The 17,101-nt window shown below is 45.9% G+C and overlaps 1 protein-coding gene across 2 annotated transcripts in view; it reads left to right on the forward strand.

Moving 5' to 3' along the window:
* Nucleotides 1-14,587, forward strand: part of ABHD6 (abhydrolase domain containing 6, acylglycerol lipase) — a 55,601-nt gene extending 41,014 nt beyond the window's left edge. For both annotated transcript variants that reach the window (XM_050778516.1, XM_050778517.1), the window contains 3 exons: nucleotides 7,115-7,169; nucleotides 7,383-7,483; nucleotides 13,453-14,587. In XM_050778516.1, the coding sequence (XP_050634473.1) occupies nucleotides 7,115-7,169; nucleotides 7,383-7,483; nucleotides 13,453-13,629 (333 nt within the window). In that variant the 3' untranslated portion in view covers nucleotides 13,630-14,587. The remainder of the gene's footprint in view (nucleotides 1-7,114; nucleotides 7,170-7,382; nucleotides 7,484-13,452) is intronic.
* Nucleotides 14,588-17,101: the final 2,514 nt, after the last annotated feature.

Genomic DNA, 17,101 nt, shown 5'->3' on the forward strand with positions numbered 1-17,101 from the left:
ACTATCTTTTTTTGTTGTGCCTCTGACAGGCTTTGACATCAGAATGATGCTGGCCTCATAAAATGAGTTAGGGAAGATTCACCCTTTTTCTATTGATTGGAAAAGTTTCAGAAGGAATGGTAACAGCTCCTCTTTGTACCTCTGGTAGAATTTGGCTGTGAATCCATCTGGTCCTGGACTTTTTTTGCTTGATAGGCTATTAATTATTGCCTCAATTTCAGAGCCTGTTATTGGTCTATTCAGAGATTCAACTTCTTCCTGATTTAGTCTTGGGAGGGTGTATGTGTCCAGGAATTTATCCATTTCTTCTGTATTCTCTAGTTTATTTGTGTGGAGGTGTTTATAGTATTCTCTGATGGTAGTTTGTATTTCTGTGGGATTGGTGGTGATATCCCCTTTATCATTTTTTACTGTGTCTATTTGATTCTTCTTTCTTTTCTTCTTTATTAGTCTTGCTAGCGGTCTGTCAATTTTGTTGATCTTTTCAAAAAACCAGCTCCTGGATTCATTGATTTTTTGAAGGGTTTTTTGTGTCTCTATTTCCTTCAGTTCTGCTCTGATCTTAGTTATTTCTTGCCTTCTGCTAGCTTTTGAATTTGTTTGCTCTTGCTTCTCTAGTTCTTTTAATTGTGATGTTAGGGTGTCGATTTTAGATCTTTCTTGCTTTCTCTTATGGGCATTTAGTGCTATAAATTTCCCTCTACACACTGCTTTAAATGTGTCCCAGAGATTCTGGTATGTTATGTCTTTGTTCTCATTGGTTTCAAAGAGCATATTTATTTCTGCCTTCATTTTGTTATTTACCCAGTAGTTATTCAGGAGCAGGTTGTTCAGTTTCCATGTAGTTGTGTGGTTTTGAGTGAGTTTCTTAATCCTAAGCTCTAATTTGATTGCACTGTGGTCTGAGAGACAGTTTGTTGTGATTTCTGTTCTTTTACATTTGCTGAGGAGTGCTTTACTTCCAATTATGTGGTCAATTTTAGAATAAATGTGATGTGGTGCTGAGAAGAATATATATTCTGTTGATTTGGGGTGGAGAGTTCTGTAGATGTCTATTAGGTCTGCTTGGTGCAGAGGTGAGTTCAAGGCCTGGATATCCTTGTTAACCTTCTGTCTCATTGATCTGTCTAATATTGACAGTGGGGTGTTAAAGTCTCCCATTATTATTGTATGGGAGTCTAAGTCTCTTTGTAGGTCTAATCTTAAGAACTTGCTTTATGAATCTGGATGCTCCTGTATTGGGTGTATATATATTTAGGATAGTTAGCTCTTCTTGTTTAATTGATCCCTTTACCATTATGTAATGGCCTTCTTTGTCTCTTTTGATCTTTTTTGGTTTAAAGTCTGTTTTATCAGAGACTAGGATTGCAACCCTGCTTTTTTTTTTTGCTTTCCATTTGTTTGGTAGATCTTCTTCCATCCCTTTATTTTGAGCCTATGTGTGTCTCTGCATGTGAGATGGGTCTCCTGAATACAGCACACCGATGGGTCTTGTCCAATTTGCCAGTCTGTGTCTTTGTCCAATTTGCCAGTCTGTGTCTTTTAATTGGGGCATTTAGCCCATTTACATTTAAGGTTAATATTGTTATGTGTGAATTTGATCCTGTCATTATGATATTAGCTGGTTATTTTGCCCGTTAATTGATGCAGTTTCTTCATAGTGTCGATGATCTTTACAATTTGGCATGTTTTTGCAGTGGCTGGTACCAATTGTTCCTTTCCATGTTTAGTGCTTCCTTTAGGAGCTCTTGTAAGGCAGGCCTGGTGGTGACAAAATCTCTCAGCATTTGCTTGTCTGTAAAGGATTTTATTTCTCCTTCACTTATGAAGCTTAGTTTGGCTGGATATGAAATTCTGGGTTGAAAATTCTTTTCTTTAAGAATGTTGAATATTGGCCCCCACTCTCTTCTGGCTTGTAGGGTTTCTGCCAAGAGGTCTGCTGTTAGTCTGATGGGCTTCCCTTTGTGGGTAACCCGACCTTTCTCTCTGGCTGCCCTTAACATTTTTTCCTTCATTTCAACCTTGGTGAATCTGACAATTATGTGTCTTGGGGTTGCTCTTCTTGAGGAGTATCTTTGTAGTGTTCTCTGTATTTCCTGAATTTGAATGTTGGCCAGCCTTGCTAGGTTGGGGAAGTTTTCCTGGATTATATCCTTAAGAGTGTTTTTCAACTTGGTTCCATTCTTCCCATCTCTTTCAGGTACACCAATCAAACATAGATTTAGTCTTTTCACATAGTCCCATATTTCTTGGAGGTTTTGTTTGTTTCTTTTTATTCTTTTTTTCTCTAACCTTGTCTTCTCACTTTATTTTATTATTTATTTATTTATCACGGATACCCTTTCTTTCACTTGATCAAATCAGCTATTGAAGCTTGTGCGTGTGTCATGAAGTTCTCGTGCCATGGTTTTCAGCTCCATCAGGTCATTTAAGGTCTTTTTTACACTGTTTATTCTAGTTAGCCATTTGTCTAACCTTTTTTCAAGATTTTTAGCTTCCTTGTGATGGACTCAAACATGCTCCTTTAGCTCGGACAACTTTGTTATTACTGACCTTCTGAAGCCTACTTCTGTCAGCTCATCAAAATCATTCTCCATCCAGCTTTGTTCCGTTGCTGGCAAGGAGCTGTGTTCCTTTGGAGGATAAGAGGTGCTCTGGTTTTTAGAACTTTCAGCTTTTCTGCTCTAGTTTCTCCCCATCTTTGTGGTTGTATCTACCTTTGGTCTTTGATGTTGGTGACCTACAGGTGGGATTTTGGTGTAGATGTCCTTTTTGTTGATATTGATGCTATTCCTTCTGTTTGTTAGTTTTCCTTCTAACAGTCAGGTCCCTCAGCTGCAGGTCTGTTGGAGTTTGCTGGAGGTCCACTCCAGACCCTGTTTGCCTGGGTATCACCAGTGGAGGCTGCAGAACAGCAAACATTGCTGTCTGGTCCTTCCTCTGGAAGCTTCGTCTCAGAGGGGCACCCGGCTGTATGAGGTGTCAGTTGGCCCCTGCTGGGAGGTGTCTCCCAGGTAGGCTACACGGGGGTCAGGGACCCACTTGAGGAAGCAGCCTGTCCCTTCTTGGAGCTCAAATGCCGTGCTGGGAGAACCACTGCTCTCTTCAGAGCTGTCAGACAGGGACATTTAAGTCTGCAGAAGTTGTCTGCTGCCTTTTGTTCAGCTAAGCCCTGCCCATACAAGTGGAGTCTAGAGGCAGCTGGCCTTGCTGAGCTGCAGTGGCCTTCGCCCAGTTCGAGTTTCCAGGCTGCTTTGTTTACCTACTTAAGCCTCAGCAATGGTGGACGCCCCTCCCCCAGCCAGGCTGCCACCTTGCAGTTTGATCTCAGACTACTGTGCTAGCAGTGAGGAAGGCTCCGTGGGCCTGGGACCTGCCGAGCCAGGCACAGGAGAGAATATCCTTGTCTGCCAGTTGCTAAGACCTTGGGAAAAGTGCAGTATTTGGGTGGAAATGTCCCATTTTTCCAGGTATAGTCTGTCATGGCTTCCCTTGGCTAGGAAAGGGAAATACCCCGATCCCTTGTGCTTCCCGGATGAGATGATGTCCTGCCCTGCTTTGGCTCGCCCTCCATGGGCTGCACCCACTGTCCAACCAGTCCCAGTGAGATGAACCAGGTACATCAGTTGGAAATGCAGAAATTACCCATCTTCTGCATCGATCACACTGGATGCTGCAGACCAGAGCTGTTCCTATTTGGCCATCATGGAACCTATCTTCCTTATACTCTTAAAAATTATTGGGGAACCCAAAGAGTTTTTATTTATAGGGGTTATATTTATTATTTAATATTTACCATATTAGAAATTAAAACTCAGGCCAGGTGCAGTGGTTCATGCCTGTAATTCCAGCACTTTGGGAGGCCAAGATGAGAGGCTTGCTTGAGACTAGGAGTTCAAGACTAGCCTGGTCAACATAGCAAGACCCCATCTCTATTTAAATACAAATAAAAGAAAATAAATGAAAACTCAGAAGATTCTAAAATGCAATAAATGTACAAGCACTCATTCCAGTAGCCAAGAACCAGGACATCATCCCACATTTTATAGGCTCTGAAAAACAGTGTACTTTTGAAAGAATGTAAGTGAAGAGGCAAGTAACATTGAGTATTAGGAAAGTAGTTTGACCTCCTGGACTCCCAAGAACCACTTTGAAAAATGCTGGACTAGATCCTGTAGGACCTTATAGGTTATGGAAAAGAGCCAGGGGTTTTTCTAAGTATAATAGGACCACTGAAGAATTGTAGGAGAGCCCAAATGGAACAGAGGAACCCATTTGGGAACTATCGTGCCTTGGAGATGATGGTGGTGTAGACTAGGGTGGTAGCAATGGAAACGAGATTTGAGAAAGAATGGACAGGATGTACAGGCAAATTGGAAATGGGGGCTGGGGAAAGGGAAGGAGTCACAGGTGACTTCCAGCACTTGAGGTCCTGGATGGATAAAGGTAGTTTTTTCCTGCCTGGGCATGGTGGCTTGCACTTTGGGAGGCCAAGGTGGGTGGATTGCATGAGTGCAGGAGTTCGAGACCAGCCTGGGCAACATGGCAAAACCCCATCTGTACAAAAAATTGTTTTAAAAAATTAGCCAAGCATGGTGGCGCATGCCTATAGTTCCAGCTACACGGGAGGCTGAGGTGAGAGGATCACCTGAGCCCAGGAGGCAGAGGCTGCAGGGAGCCAAGATCATGCCACTGCACTCCATCCTGGGTGACAGAGTGAGACCCTGTCTCAAAAAAACAAAACCAAAACCAAAAATAGAGGTAGTATATTCTGAAGAGGGACAAGGGCAGGTTTGGGGAATATACCAGGGGCTCCATTTTTCATGTGTTAAGTTCAGGTTGCTTGTGAGGCCTGCAAGTGCAGAGGTCAAGGTGTAGCTGAGGGAAGTCTGGCCTGAAGCTGTACCACTGGAGCCATCAGCAGATGCTAATATTGAAGGTTTGGGGCCTGAATGAGGTCATCTAGGGAAATGGCGTGAAGAACCAAGAGAGGAGAGTCCATGGCTGAGGCTTCGTGACCCCAAATTATCTCCGTCTGTTGTAGGAGCTGGGCCCTGCCTGGGGGTGGTGGGTCCTCCTAAGACTCGAGAGAATGGGTCCCATTCGGAAGTTGTGAACATGGCTCGGTTAATAGATACAGCCTGTCCCTCAGGAAACACCCAGAATCTGATGCTGTGGCATGTTCCACCCCTGAAATCCCTTCTTAGCCATGAAGTTGCATTCCTTTCTCCCAGCACTGATCTCTTCCCAGAATAGAGTGGCCAAATGGTGTTTTAGAAAATTCCATGTTTTGGGTTGTCAGGGATATGAAAACACCGAGAGAAAAATAAATGGCAGCTCCAAAAGTCTTTCCTTCCTAGGAGAGAAGGAGCACGTGTGCACTCAGCCCACCATGTCATATTGTGTTGTGATTGCACGTCTGTGTCTTCCACTAGGGACTCTGTCTTAATTGCCTGTTCTATCCCCAGACTTTAGCACAGTGCTTGCATGAAGTAGCTCTTAGGTATAGATTGGATGGATCAATGGATCAGAGGATGCCTGGATGGATTGATGGATGAGAGGATGCCTGGATGATGCAAGAATGGAAAATGGATGGGTGGGTAGATGCAGGATAGATTTTTGCATGAATTGATTCATGTGCCAGTGCACACATGATTTAGGTCTGCAGGATGGATAGATGGCTGAATGGTTAGATGGATGGATGGGAGGGTATCTGGTTAATGCAGAGATGAAGATTGGTGAATGCAGGATAGATAGGTAGACAAATGCATATGTGGTTCAGGATGGATGGCTGGATTGAGCAAAGGTGGAAGATGGATGGATACAAGATGAATAGATATGTGGGTACAGGATGGATAGCTGAACAAAGAAAATGTCTGATGCTGAGCACAATGTTGTTATTCAATAAATTGTCATTGTCCTCATGTCCAGGCTGAATGAGTTAGAGTCTAGTGATGCTCCAGAGGATTGGTTTAGTCCATAGCAGCCATGGCTGGGTCTTCCCCACTTTCAGTCAGCGCACAGGACTCCTGAGAGAGTGCATTTAAAGGGTTCAGACCTGTTTGCAGGTAGAGGAGAGGAGTAGAGGAGTACAGCCACTAAGGTGAACCCTGTACTCTACCTCAGAAGTCCTGAGGCAGGAGGAAGAGAAGGATTGCATTCCTTCCAGCCACCACTACCTTTTTGGGTCAGTAGCCCAGGTCCAGGATATGTGGCCTGTCCACATTGGCTGCAGCCCTCACCAGCCCTCAGCAGGGAAGGCAAAGACAGTGTCAAATGATAAACAAAGGACTGTTGAACCCTCCCCAGTGGGACTGTGGAACCCTCCCCAGAATCTTCTCAGTAGTTTATTTCTTCGTTGTTTAATAGACCTATCATTCCCAGTGGCTTAATTTTTTTTAATGGAACTCATTCTGCATTTGGATATTACTAGCTAATTACTTGATATTGTGGTCATCCTCATTATGTCTTTTTTTTTTTTTTTTTTTTTTTTTTTGAGATGGAGTCTTGCTCTGTCACCCAGGCTGGAGTGCAGTGGCATAATCTCAGCTCACTGCAACCTCCACCTCCCGGGTTCAAGTGATTCTCCTGCCTCAGCCTCCCGAGTAGATGGGATTATAGACATGCACCACCACATCTGGCTAGTTTTTATCTTTTTAGTAGAGATGGGGGTTTCACCATGTTGGCCAGGCTGGTCTCAAACTCCTGGCCTCAAGTGATTTGCCTGCCTTGGCCTCCCAAAGTGCTGGGATTACAGGCATGAGCCACCATGCCTGGCCCGTCCTGATTACATCTTAAGTGAAGCAGAGAATCTCTCAAGCTAAAGTTGCTGTCAGGTCATCTCAGGTGTCTTTAACATGCTGTAGGGCACCTCCGGCTTCACTATATTACCCAAGTTCCTTTATAATAATAATTAAAAAAGAAAAGCTTCTTGGAAGCCTAACTCCCCATTAGACTGTATGCTGCATCATGGGAATTCAGAGGACCAGGCTCTAAAGACCTTGACAGTGCGATAAATTGCTGGACCTCATTCCCATTTATTGTCGCAGAGCTGTGAGATGCCTGAGGAAATGAGTCTTCCCTTGCTCTCTAACTTTGGGTTATTTATCCTTAGATCCTGCAAGGCCTTGTCGATGTCCGCATCCCTCATAACAACTTCTACCGAAAGCGTAAGTAGCCCTACTTTCAGCTTGGAGCTTGTTACAGGTGAAGCTCTGTGGATGGATGGCTTTTATTTCTTAAATCTCTGACACTTTGAATGTCTCCTTGGGCCCCTGAAGAGAGGAAGTGGTGGCCTGGACCTAGTGACTATCCCTTGGTTCCGCGGTGATGCCACAGGCACAGTCCGGCACATGCTAACTTTGTTTTCCTTTTCTGACAAGTGTTTTTGGAAATCGTCAGTGAGAAGTCCAGATACTCCCTTCATCAGAACATGGACAAGATCAAGGTTCCGACGCAGATCATCTGGGGGAAACAAGACCAGGTATGTAACACATCCCTGCGGTGGTCTGTGCTGGTCACCAGGGCCTCTGAGGAAAAACGACCTTGAGGAAGAACAAGTGATTATTTATGGAGTGAGCTGATCGCTGCTGTCAAGAAAGGGGGAAGGCACCTGTGTTGGGTGCTGGTGTTGACAGTGGGCAGGGTTCTGGGAGTTGAGAGAAACAACATTTGGTTTGGTAAAAGGAAAGGCAATTTTAAATCATTTTTAAAAAGCATTTTTATCAAAGCCATGTAGTCACATGGTATAAAAAATCTTCAGGGCCGGGCGCGGTGGCTCAAGCCTGTAATCCCAGCACTTTGGGAGGCCGAGACGGGTGGATCACGAGGTCAGGAGATCGAGACCATCCTGGTGAACACAGTGAAACCCCGTCTCTACTAAAACTACAAAAAACTAGCCGGGCGAGGTGGCGGGCGCCTGTAGTCCCAGCTACTCGGGAGGCTGAGGCAGGAGAATGGCGTGAACCCGGGAGGCGGAGCTTGCAGTGAGCTGAGATCAGGCCACTGCACTCCAGCCTGGGCGACAGAGCGAGACTCCGTCTCAAAAAAAAAAAAAAAAAAAATCTTCAGGCCGGGCGTGGTGGCTCATGCCTGTAATCCCAGTACTTTGGGAGGCCAAGGTGGGTGGATCACAAGGTCAGGAGATCGAGACCATCCTGGCTAACATGGTGAAACCCCATCTCTACTAAAAAAAAAATTTAAAAATTAGCCAGGCTTGGTGGCGGGCACCTGTAATCCCAGCTACTCAGGAGGTTGAGGCAGGAGAATGCTGGGAACCCAGGAGGTGGAGCTTGCAGTGAGCCGAGATCACACCACTGCACTCCAGCCTGAGTGAGTAACTCTGACCTTGTAGTATAAAAGCAGCCATGGGCAGTATGTAAACAAATGGCATGGCTGTATTCCAGTGAACCTTTATTTATAAAAACAGGCAGCGAGCCATTGTTTGCCTACTCCTATTCTAAGCACACATATAGTGTATATATATGCATACCTATACATATCTAAGCTTTCAAACATACTAGATACACTGGCATCTAAGATGCATGTTTGAAAGCTTAGATATATATAGTTATGCATATAAGATTATACGTGTGTGTACATATATATGATATTCATATATATATATATAAAAGAAGTACGTATCTTGGAAATCATTTCATGTCAGCACAAACAGATTTATTCCATTTTTAAAAAATATTTTATTTTGAAATAACTTCAAACTTATAGAAAATTTGAAAGAAGGCCGGGCATGGTGGCTTACACCTATAATGCCAGCACTTTGGGAGGCTAAGGCAGGAGGATCGCTTGAGCCCAGGAGTTCGAGACCAACCTGGGCAACATAGTGAGATCCCATCTCTATAAAAAATAAATTTTTTAAAAAGTAGCCAAGCATGGTGGTACGCACCTGTAGTCTCAGGTGAGGCAAGAGGATCACTTGAGTCCAGGATATGGACGTGGCAGTGAGCCATGATTGCTTCACTGCACACCAGCCTGGGCCACAGGGCAGGATCCTATCTCAAAAAAATAAAAGTAAAATACAGAGTATACCTGCATACCTTTTACCTAAATGCATCAATTTTTATTTTTTTATTTTTATTTTTTTGAGATGGAGTCTCGCTCTGTCCCCCAGGCTGGAGTGCAGTGGCTGGATCTCAGCTCACTGCAAGCTCCGCCTCCCGGGTTTACGCCATTCTCCTGCCTCAGCCACCTGAGTAGCTGGGACTATAGGCGCCTGCCACCTCGCCCGGCTAGTTTTTTTTTTGTATTTTTTAGTAGAGACGGGGTTTCACCGTGTTAGCCAGGATGGTCTCGATCTCCTGACGTCGTGATCCGCCCGTCTCGGCCTCCCAAAGTGCTAGGATTACAGGCTTGAGCCACCGTGCCCAGCCAATGCATCAATTTTTAACTGGCAGGAGGTCACGCTGTGGCCACAAAGACCCACAAGTGCATGAATGGCCCAGGCAGGAGAGAGTAGGGAGGAGCAGCCAGGCTGTGCCCATGGCGTGTACACAGAGTAAGAGGTAATGGTGTCTTAGATGAGCCAGGCATGGTAAGGTTTCACAGTGTGGGTTTGTGGACGTGGAGAGGAGGGGATCTCATGTACTCTCTTCTGTAGCATCAAAGGACTGAAAGAAGCTTTGTTTGTGCCCTGGGCTATGCCAGCAGAGAGTCATTTGATCAGGAATCAGAGCCAGAGCAGTGAAGGCTTTCTGTTGTTCTAAAATCCCCAAAGGTGATTTGGGGCTCTCAGGAGCCAACAGGGAGAGGCCGTAACCCATATTCCTGTGGAGACAGCACCGAAGCAAGGGTACTGGCCTTGGAGTCTGAAAGTCTGTGTTCCAGCCCTGTTTTTGTCCTTGGTCAGCCCATGACCTTGAGCAAGTAACTCAGCCCCTCTAAATTGAGGGTTTCTCTTCTAGTACTGGGGTTATTTTGAGGCTCAAATAAAATAATATGTATGCAAGTGATCTTCCAATTGCAAAAAAAAAAAATGATTAGGTTAGCTGGTATTAGATTAGATTGCTCATGCCCTTTGCCTCTGTTGGTAGCCTCAATGCATGGTCTCGAATTTTTTCCCAGACTCAGAAGTCCATTTTGTTCCAGAAAAAGAGCCTGACATTCTATGGGCTTGCTATAAATACGATCAGATCCTTCATGTGTTTTGTGGACTGTCCCTGGGACAGAGGCCAAATAGCAGAGGCTTCAGGGAGTCTTTTATTTCACAGCCTTTTGCCTCCCAAGCTCACTGGCTCTTTTCCTGCTCTGTCATCAACATTTGGTGTCACAGCACCTGCCCCTACCAGGCCAAATTCAGCCTCCTTCTTCTTTGGATCCCTGTAGGCTGGCTGCTATACTGCACAGCTACAGGGGGAGCCATGTGCATTGTCATTTATGTGAATGATGGATTTGGGCAGTATACAACCTGTACACCCAAACATGGCAGCCCTTCCTGAGAGGGTTTCTGCATGCTTCAGTTCAAGCATCACTCCTCTATGTTCAGTCCACCAAAGCGGGAGGGCCATCTAGAGACAGACAGGCTATTATTCTTTATGTCCCTTCTCCCTGCCAGCACCATGCCTGGTATGCAGGAGACCCAGAGTACTCAGTGAGTGTGCAAACAAGCGAGAAATTTGGCCAACAAACCAACTAGTGAAGGGATAAACCCACCACCTGACTGACTACACATTTAATCCAGTTAACAGGCATTTATTGAGCATCTAGTGTGTGCCTAACACTGTATTAGACCCTGAGGATACAGTAGGGACCAAGACAGCCAGGATCCCTGCCCTCCAGCAGCTTATCATCTACCTATCATCTACCCTGTAGTGCATAACAGGCCCAAGACAAGGGTGAGATGAGAGAGATGTGTCATGCAAGCGCAGGGTCAGATCTTATCTGTATTTATAATTTTGATGTTTTGTTCATCGTGTGTCTTTTTCCATTAATGCTTTTTAAATATACTGCACCAAAATATTTTTCTCTGAATTTATGAGTTTTTTGGCACTCAAATTTTGTGCCTTAGGCGAGTGCCTCACTTGCCTCACCCTAGTTTTAGCGCTGGTGTAAAGCGATGCAGGAAAAGGTTTTGATTTTTGTTTTTTGTGAAGGTTGGTTTGTTTGTTTGTTTTGAGACTGGTTCTTGCTCTGTCACCCAGGCTAGAATGCAGTGGTGCAACCATAGCTCACTGCAGCCTCAACCTCCTGAGCTCAAGCAATGCTCCCACCTCAGCCTCTCAAGGAGCTGGGACTACAGGCATGCGCCACCATACCCAGCTAATTTTTAATTTTTTTACAGAGATGAGGTCTTACTATGTTGCCCAGGCTGGTCTCGAACTCCTGGGTTCAAGAGATCTTCCCACCTCGGCCTCCCAGAGTGCTGAGATTATAGATGTGAGCCACCACACCCAGCCCAGGAAAAAATTTGACCATTTATATGAATAGTCTATCTAGGAAATAGCTGATATGGTTCCCACAGATGTGTGTATCTCATCAGGGGCTGTTCAGTAGTTGCACATACCTCTGGGTGGCCATGGGGAATAATGGATTTGTAATGCTAACCAGCAAACAATGCCAAAGCCAGCAGCTCATATGGGTATTCTTGCCTGTGAGTTGTGGTTTCTGATCTCTCTGCAGGATAGACACTCAGTTTTGGTTGGGCATGGTGGTGCATACCTGTCATCCCAGCTACCTGGGGGGCGCTGAGGTGGGAGGATCACTTGAGCCCGGGAGGTCAAGGCTGCAGTGAGCCATGATCCTGCCACTGCACTCCAGCCTGGGCAACAGAGCGAGACCCTGTCTCAAAAAAAACAAACAAACAAAAGACACTCAGTTGGGACTTTCTACTTTTTCATGCTTTTTTCACTGGTTGACTACATCTGCGTTTCTTCTGGGTGTTTCCACAGTAGCTGGGTGTTATTCCTGCTCAGTGGGTTGCCATGGCAGCCTTAGCTGTGAGTGAGTGACAAGGCAGAGGTTTCCATTTCCTTGGCTGGAATTAGCTGTTAAGCTCCCCATTAGCTGTTCCTTTTCCTGGTCCAGGGACACCTTGCAGTGCTCTGTTCCTTGACTGAGGCATCCTCTTACCTTAACTCCCCAGTGGGCAGAAAATCTTGGTTTTAATAGTTTGAGTTGGTGAGAATAGAGCAAAGACACAGAAGACGCTTGAGTTTGTTGGGGCTTTTGCTTTTGCTGTTAAGGATGGGGAGGAGGGGCCCTCTTGTCTGGGATGAATTGAAGGTAAAGGCAACGAAGAGAAGGAGAGTGAATGTGGATCCACTTCCGAGGGAGGATGTTGGGGAAAAAGATGGAGGTGGATTGGATAGTAGCCGGGGACCCAGAGGAAAATGAGAGGAAATGAGTTGTTTGGAAAGGGTCAGCCCTGGAAAAGTTCTGGCTTTCATGTTGGAAAAGCATTCCCCATATCCGCAGACGTTAGAGCCAGGAAACACATAGCTCTGGGGATCCCCAGAGGACCTTCAAAGAGATAACTCCAGCTGGGTGCTGTGGCTCACGCCTGTAATCCTAGCACTTTGGGAGGCTGAGGCAGGTGGATCACCTGAGGTCAGGAGTTCGAGACCAGCCTGGCCAACGTGGCGAAACCCCATCGCTACTAAAAATATAAAAATTAGCCAGGCATGATGGCAGGTGCCTATAATCCCAGCTACTGGGGAGGCTAAGGCAGAAGAATCGCTTGAACCTGGGAGGTGGAGGTTGCAGTGAGCTGAGATCGCACCACTTCACTCCAGCCTGGGCAAAAGAATGAAACTCCATTTCAAAAAAAAAAAAAAAGAGATGCTCCCAGCTTGTGATAATTAGCCTTCCCCTCTTGCATCCTTCCCATAGCTTGGGCTGCCCTAACCAGCCACAAGGCCAGCCTGATCAAGTCACTCACCTTAACACAGCCCGTGGCTCCCCATGGTCTGTGTGGCTGTAGGAGCAGTGCCCTCCTTTCTGCCCCTTCTCCCCACCATGCCACCTCCACTGCCCATGTGCTTGGTGTCTCAGCCGCCATGCTCCTTGGTGACCCTTGCACTCACCATGATCTCCCACCCTGTGCTGTTTCCACATCCATGAATGCTCCTCCCTTGTCCCCTCTCTGGTCTGCCAGGACTCAGGAATGAGGTCTTCCCTCAACCCTGCTCATCCCCTGTGCTCTCTGGCTTCCCCATCGTACCATAACCTCCTCAAGGGCAAGGAACATGTGTTTTCTACCTCAGTATTGCTGACAGCAGCCCAACCCCTGACACAGAGTTGCAGAATAAAACAGGAGGCATCATGGTTACTTCCATTCAGAAAGCCACAAGCCCCAACACCAAAGGGACTTGGTCCTAAAATTCACATCCTCCTGCCCCACTGACCCCTGTCAGACCTTCGTGGAAGTTCTGTCCACGGAGTGCACATGTGGGTGTCTGAATCTTTGTGTATCATCCAGCTCCCTTTCTTGCCTGGCAGGTGCTGGATGTGTCTGGGGCAGACATGTTGGCCAAGTCAATTGCCAACTGCCAGGTGGAGCTTCTGGAAAACTGTGGGCACTCGGTAGTGATGGAGAGACCCAGGAAGACAGCCAAGCTCATAATCGACTTTTTAGCTTCTGTGCACAACACAGACAGCAACAAGAAGCTGGACTGAGGCCCTGACTGCAGCCTGCATTCTGCACACAGCACCCGCTCCCATCCCCCAAGTCTGACGCGGCCACCACTCTCAGGGATCCTGCCCCAAATGCGGTCGGAGCGCCAGTGACCCTGAGGAAGCCAGTTCCTTATCCCTGGTATCCACGGTTCCCCAGAGCTTTGGGGACCACGCGAAAACCTCCAAGATATTTTTCACAAAATAGAAACTCATATGGAACAAAATAAGAAACCCTAGCCATGAAATGTACCACGAAGTCTTCAAGTTCATGTCACTGACAAGCTTATGCAAAGCAGCCACCTTGGACCGTAATTAAGTCAAGGACATTTTCTTTGAGACATTCCTTATAGTTGGAGACTCAAGATATTTTTGTTGCTTCAGGTGTATTCCCTTGCATGGGCAGTGGCTTTTATAGGAGCATTAGTCCTCATTTGCCGAACCCTGTTGTTTAGGTCTAATTTAAATTTTACATAGAGACCCATGTATGACTGCAGCCCATTGGCTGCAAGACCAGGGAGGAAAGTGGCAAGCCGTAGAAAATGTTTACATGCATGGAGGGGCATTGCTCCAGCCACTGGAGCAGCAGGATACATGGGTGGGTGGTTCATTCAGTACCCATGAGTTAGGTATGTTCTGAGTGAACCCACAGCAGTCACAGAATGAGCACCTGGCAGGGTGGGTTTCCTAGGGATAATTTATTATTTTAAAAAATAGGCCTAATAAAGCAATAATGTTCTAGACATCTGTCTAAGTAATCAGACTCAGGTTCCACACAGAAGCAACAACTCGTGGGCCTCTTTTTCTATTTCGGTGTGCTACTAAGAACCCTTGGATGTAACATACTAGTTTGTTAATGAATTCTGTGAATTCTGTGAAGAGTAATGTGATTAAAAATAAGTCTAAACAGCTGTAAAAGTGACCACAGTGACATGAAATAAATTTAATAAGTCTAGATCAGTAACATGCAGGTGGTTTCTGTTTCTGAACTCCTAATTAGGTACAATGTTGGCACATTTTCTGTTAACTTTAAAATGTGTGTGTGTGTTTTTTTTTTTGAGATGGAGTCTCGCTCTGTTGCCCAGGCTGGAGTGCAGTGGCGCGATCTGGGCCCACTGCAAGCTCCGCCTCCCGGGTTCACGCCGTTCTCCTGCCTCAGCCTCCCGAGTAGCTGGGACCACAGGCGCCCGTCACCTCGCCCAGCTAGTTTTTTGTATTTTTTTTAGTAGAGATGAGGTTTCACCGTGTTAGCCAGGATGGTCTTGATCTCCTGACCTCGTGATCCACCCATCTCGGCCTCCCAAAGTGCTGGGATTACAGGCTTGAGCCACCGCGCCTGGCCTAAAATGTGTTTTTTAAGGTTGGGTGCAGTGGCTCACGCCTATAATCCCAGCACTTTGGGAGGCTGAGGCGGGTGGATCACCTGAGGTCAGGAGTTCGAGACCAGCCTGGTCAACATAGTGAAACCCCATCTCTACTAAAAAAAAAAAATACAAAAAATTAGGTGCGACGGCGGGTGCCTCTATTCCCAGCTACTCTGGAGGCTGAGGCAGGAGACTCTCTTGAACCCGGGAGGCAGAGGTTGCCATGAGCCGAGATTGTGCCATTGCACTCCAGCCTGGGCAACAAGCGCAAAAGTCTATGTCAAAAAAAAAAAAAAAAATCATTCACTGGAAATTGTATATCAAAAACAAAAGGCAAGAGTCATCAAACTATTCTTTTTGACTCTCTTCTATAGGATTTAGGAGCCCTAAACTCCCCAGGAGCTTCACTCTTTCCAATTTTTTTTTTTACAGAAAATCTACATCCAAGTCATTCTGGTAATAAGGTGAGATAAACTTTATAGTTTAAATTGGAATTCAGGACTGTGTTTGAATATTTCAGTTTACCAGAGAAGAATGGAACTTAGAGCTTAAAAACAAGAAGAAGATATGAGAATATGACATCAAGCTGGGATGCAGCTAAAGCACTGCTCCGAGGGAAATTTATAGGCTTCAAAACATATATTAGAAGGGAAGACGCTAGGTGGAGTAGCTCACACCTGTAGTTCCAACACCTTGGAAGGCCAAGGCAGGAGGATTGCTTGAGCCCAGGAGTTTGAGACCAGCCTGGGCAGCATGGCAAGACCTCGTCTCTTATAAAAGAAAAGAAAAGAAAAAAAAGAAAAGAAAGAAAAAAGGAAAGAAAAATCAATAAATTAAGCTTCTATCTCAAGAAATGAGAAAAGAAATAGTATCAAAGCCAGAGAAAAATAAAGGGAAGTAATACAGACAAAACCAAAAATCAATGAAGTAGAAAAGAAAGTAGATATTAGACATTTTATTTGTTCCAATTTCCTATATTCACCAAGAATTCTGAGTATAGTGGGAGAGGGGTTCAGTGTTGGTGGGCCTAGGTGATGAGAGATGGTTTCCTCAGGGTCACTGAAGAAGCCCCAGACCTGGGATAAGCACCTCAGGTCAGAAACCATAGTGGATACAGGAATTCTTATGCGCTGGGTTGAATACCAGCTAAAGATGACATCAAAAGCAGTCCCTGAACTGTGCCCACCATGGGGTCATTCAGGCAGGGTGTGTGCCATCCATCCCAGCCCAGAAGGACAGTAGGCAGTTTCTGCAGCTGGACACAGCTTCCATCCCCTCTGCTGTCACCAGAAAGCACTTACTACAAATTGTGAGCAGAGGGTATGAAGGAGTCATTTTTAACGATAAGGTGGGTTTTCAGGTTCTTGCTTGGTTCTGCAATTCTGGCCACGCTCAGAAGAAAGACTCTTGTGTCTGAATTCCTGCCTCTGTGACTATAGCAAGCCTGCTGGTTACTGCCAGCTCTGAGTCCCCCATGCCACACCCCGCTGTGCTCTATGGTGTGTGCCTTTGATGACAGTCGGGAAGAAGAAAGTACTTATTCATCACAGCACCCCCTGAAAGACTGCCAGGAACTTGTGAAATAACAATGGAAAGCCCCAGGAATCACAGCTGCAGCTGGGCTCTCGATCCCACTGCCTGGAGTTGGGGCCTTCAGGGCTGCTGTGGGCAGACCCTTCTGGTCAGGTGTTGAAGAGGGACAAGCAACGGTGAGAACTCAGTTTGGAGTCGGTCTGGGCTCCTTGTCCTGGACAGAGGTAACAGTAGGAGTGATTGATGTAACAAATGCATCAAACTGATGAGACTGCCTGTGTAAGCCTGTATCTTCCATTTGAGCCCCAGTGAATATTCCCCATCCTGGGGAACCTTGTTGCTTTGCCCAGAGGAAATTCTCAGAACCTATGTCAGGCCAGGCTGGAGGACTAAACTTTGTAAGTATATGCCAGGGGCTATTCTAAGTGTTTTCACGCAGCCCTGTACGTATGACAGCATGCCAGTTTTACAGCAGAGGTACCGAGGCATGGAGCAGTGAAGAATCTTGCCCAAGGTCACATAGCTTACGAGGAAAGGGAAGCCTCTCAGTGTATAACTCAAGGTAATGTGTAAAAACA

The sequence above is a fragment of the Macaca thibetana genome, chromosome 2 (assembly GCF_024542745.1).
Source record: "Macaca thibetana thibetana isolate TM-01 chromosome 2, ASM2454274v1, whole genome shotgun sequence".
Taxonomy (NCBI): domain Eukaryota; kingdom Metazoa; phylum Chordata; class Mammalia; order Primates; family Cercopithecidae; genus Macaca; species Macaca thibetana.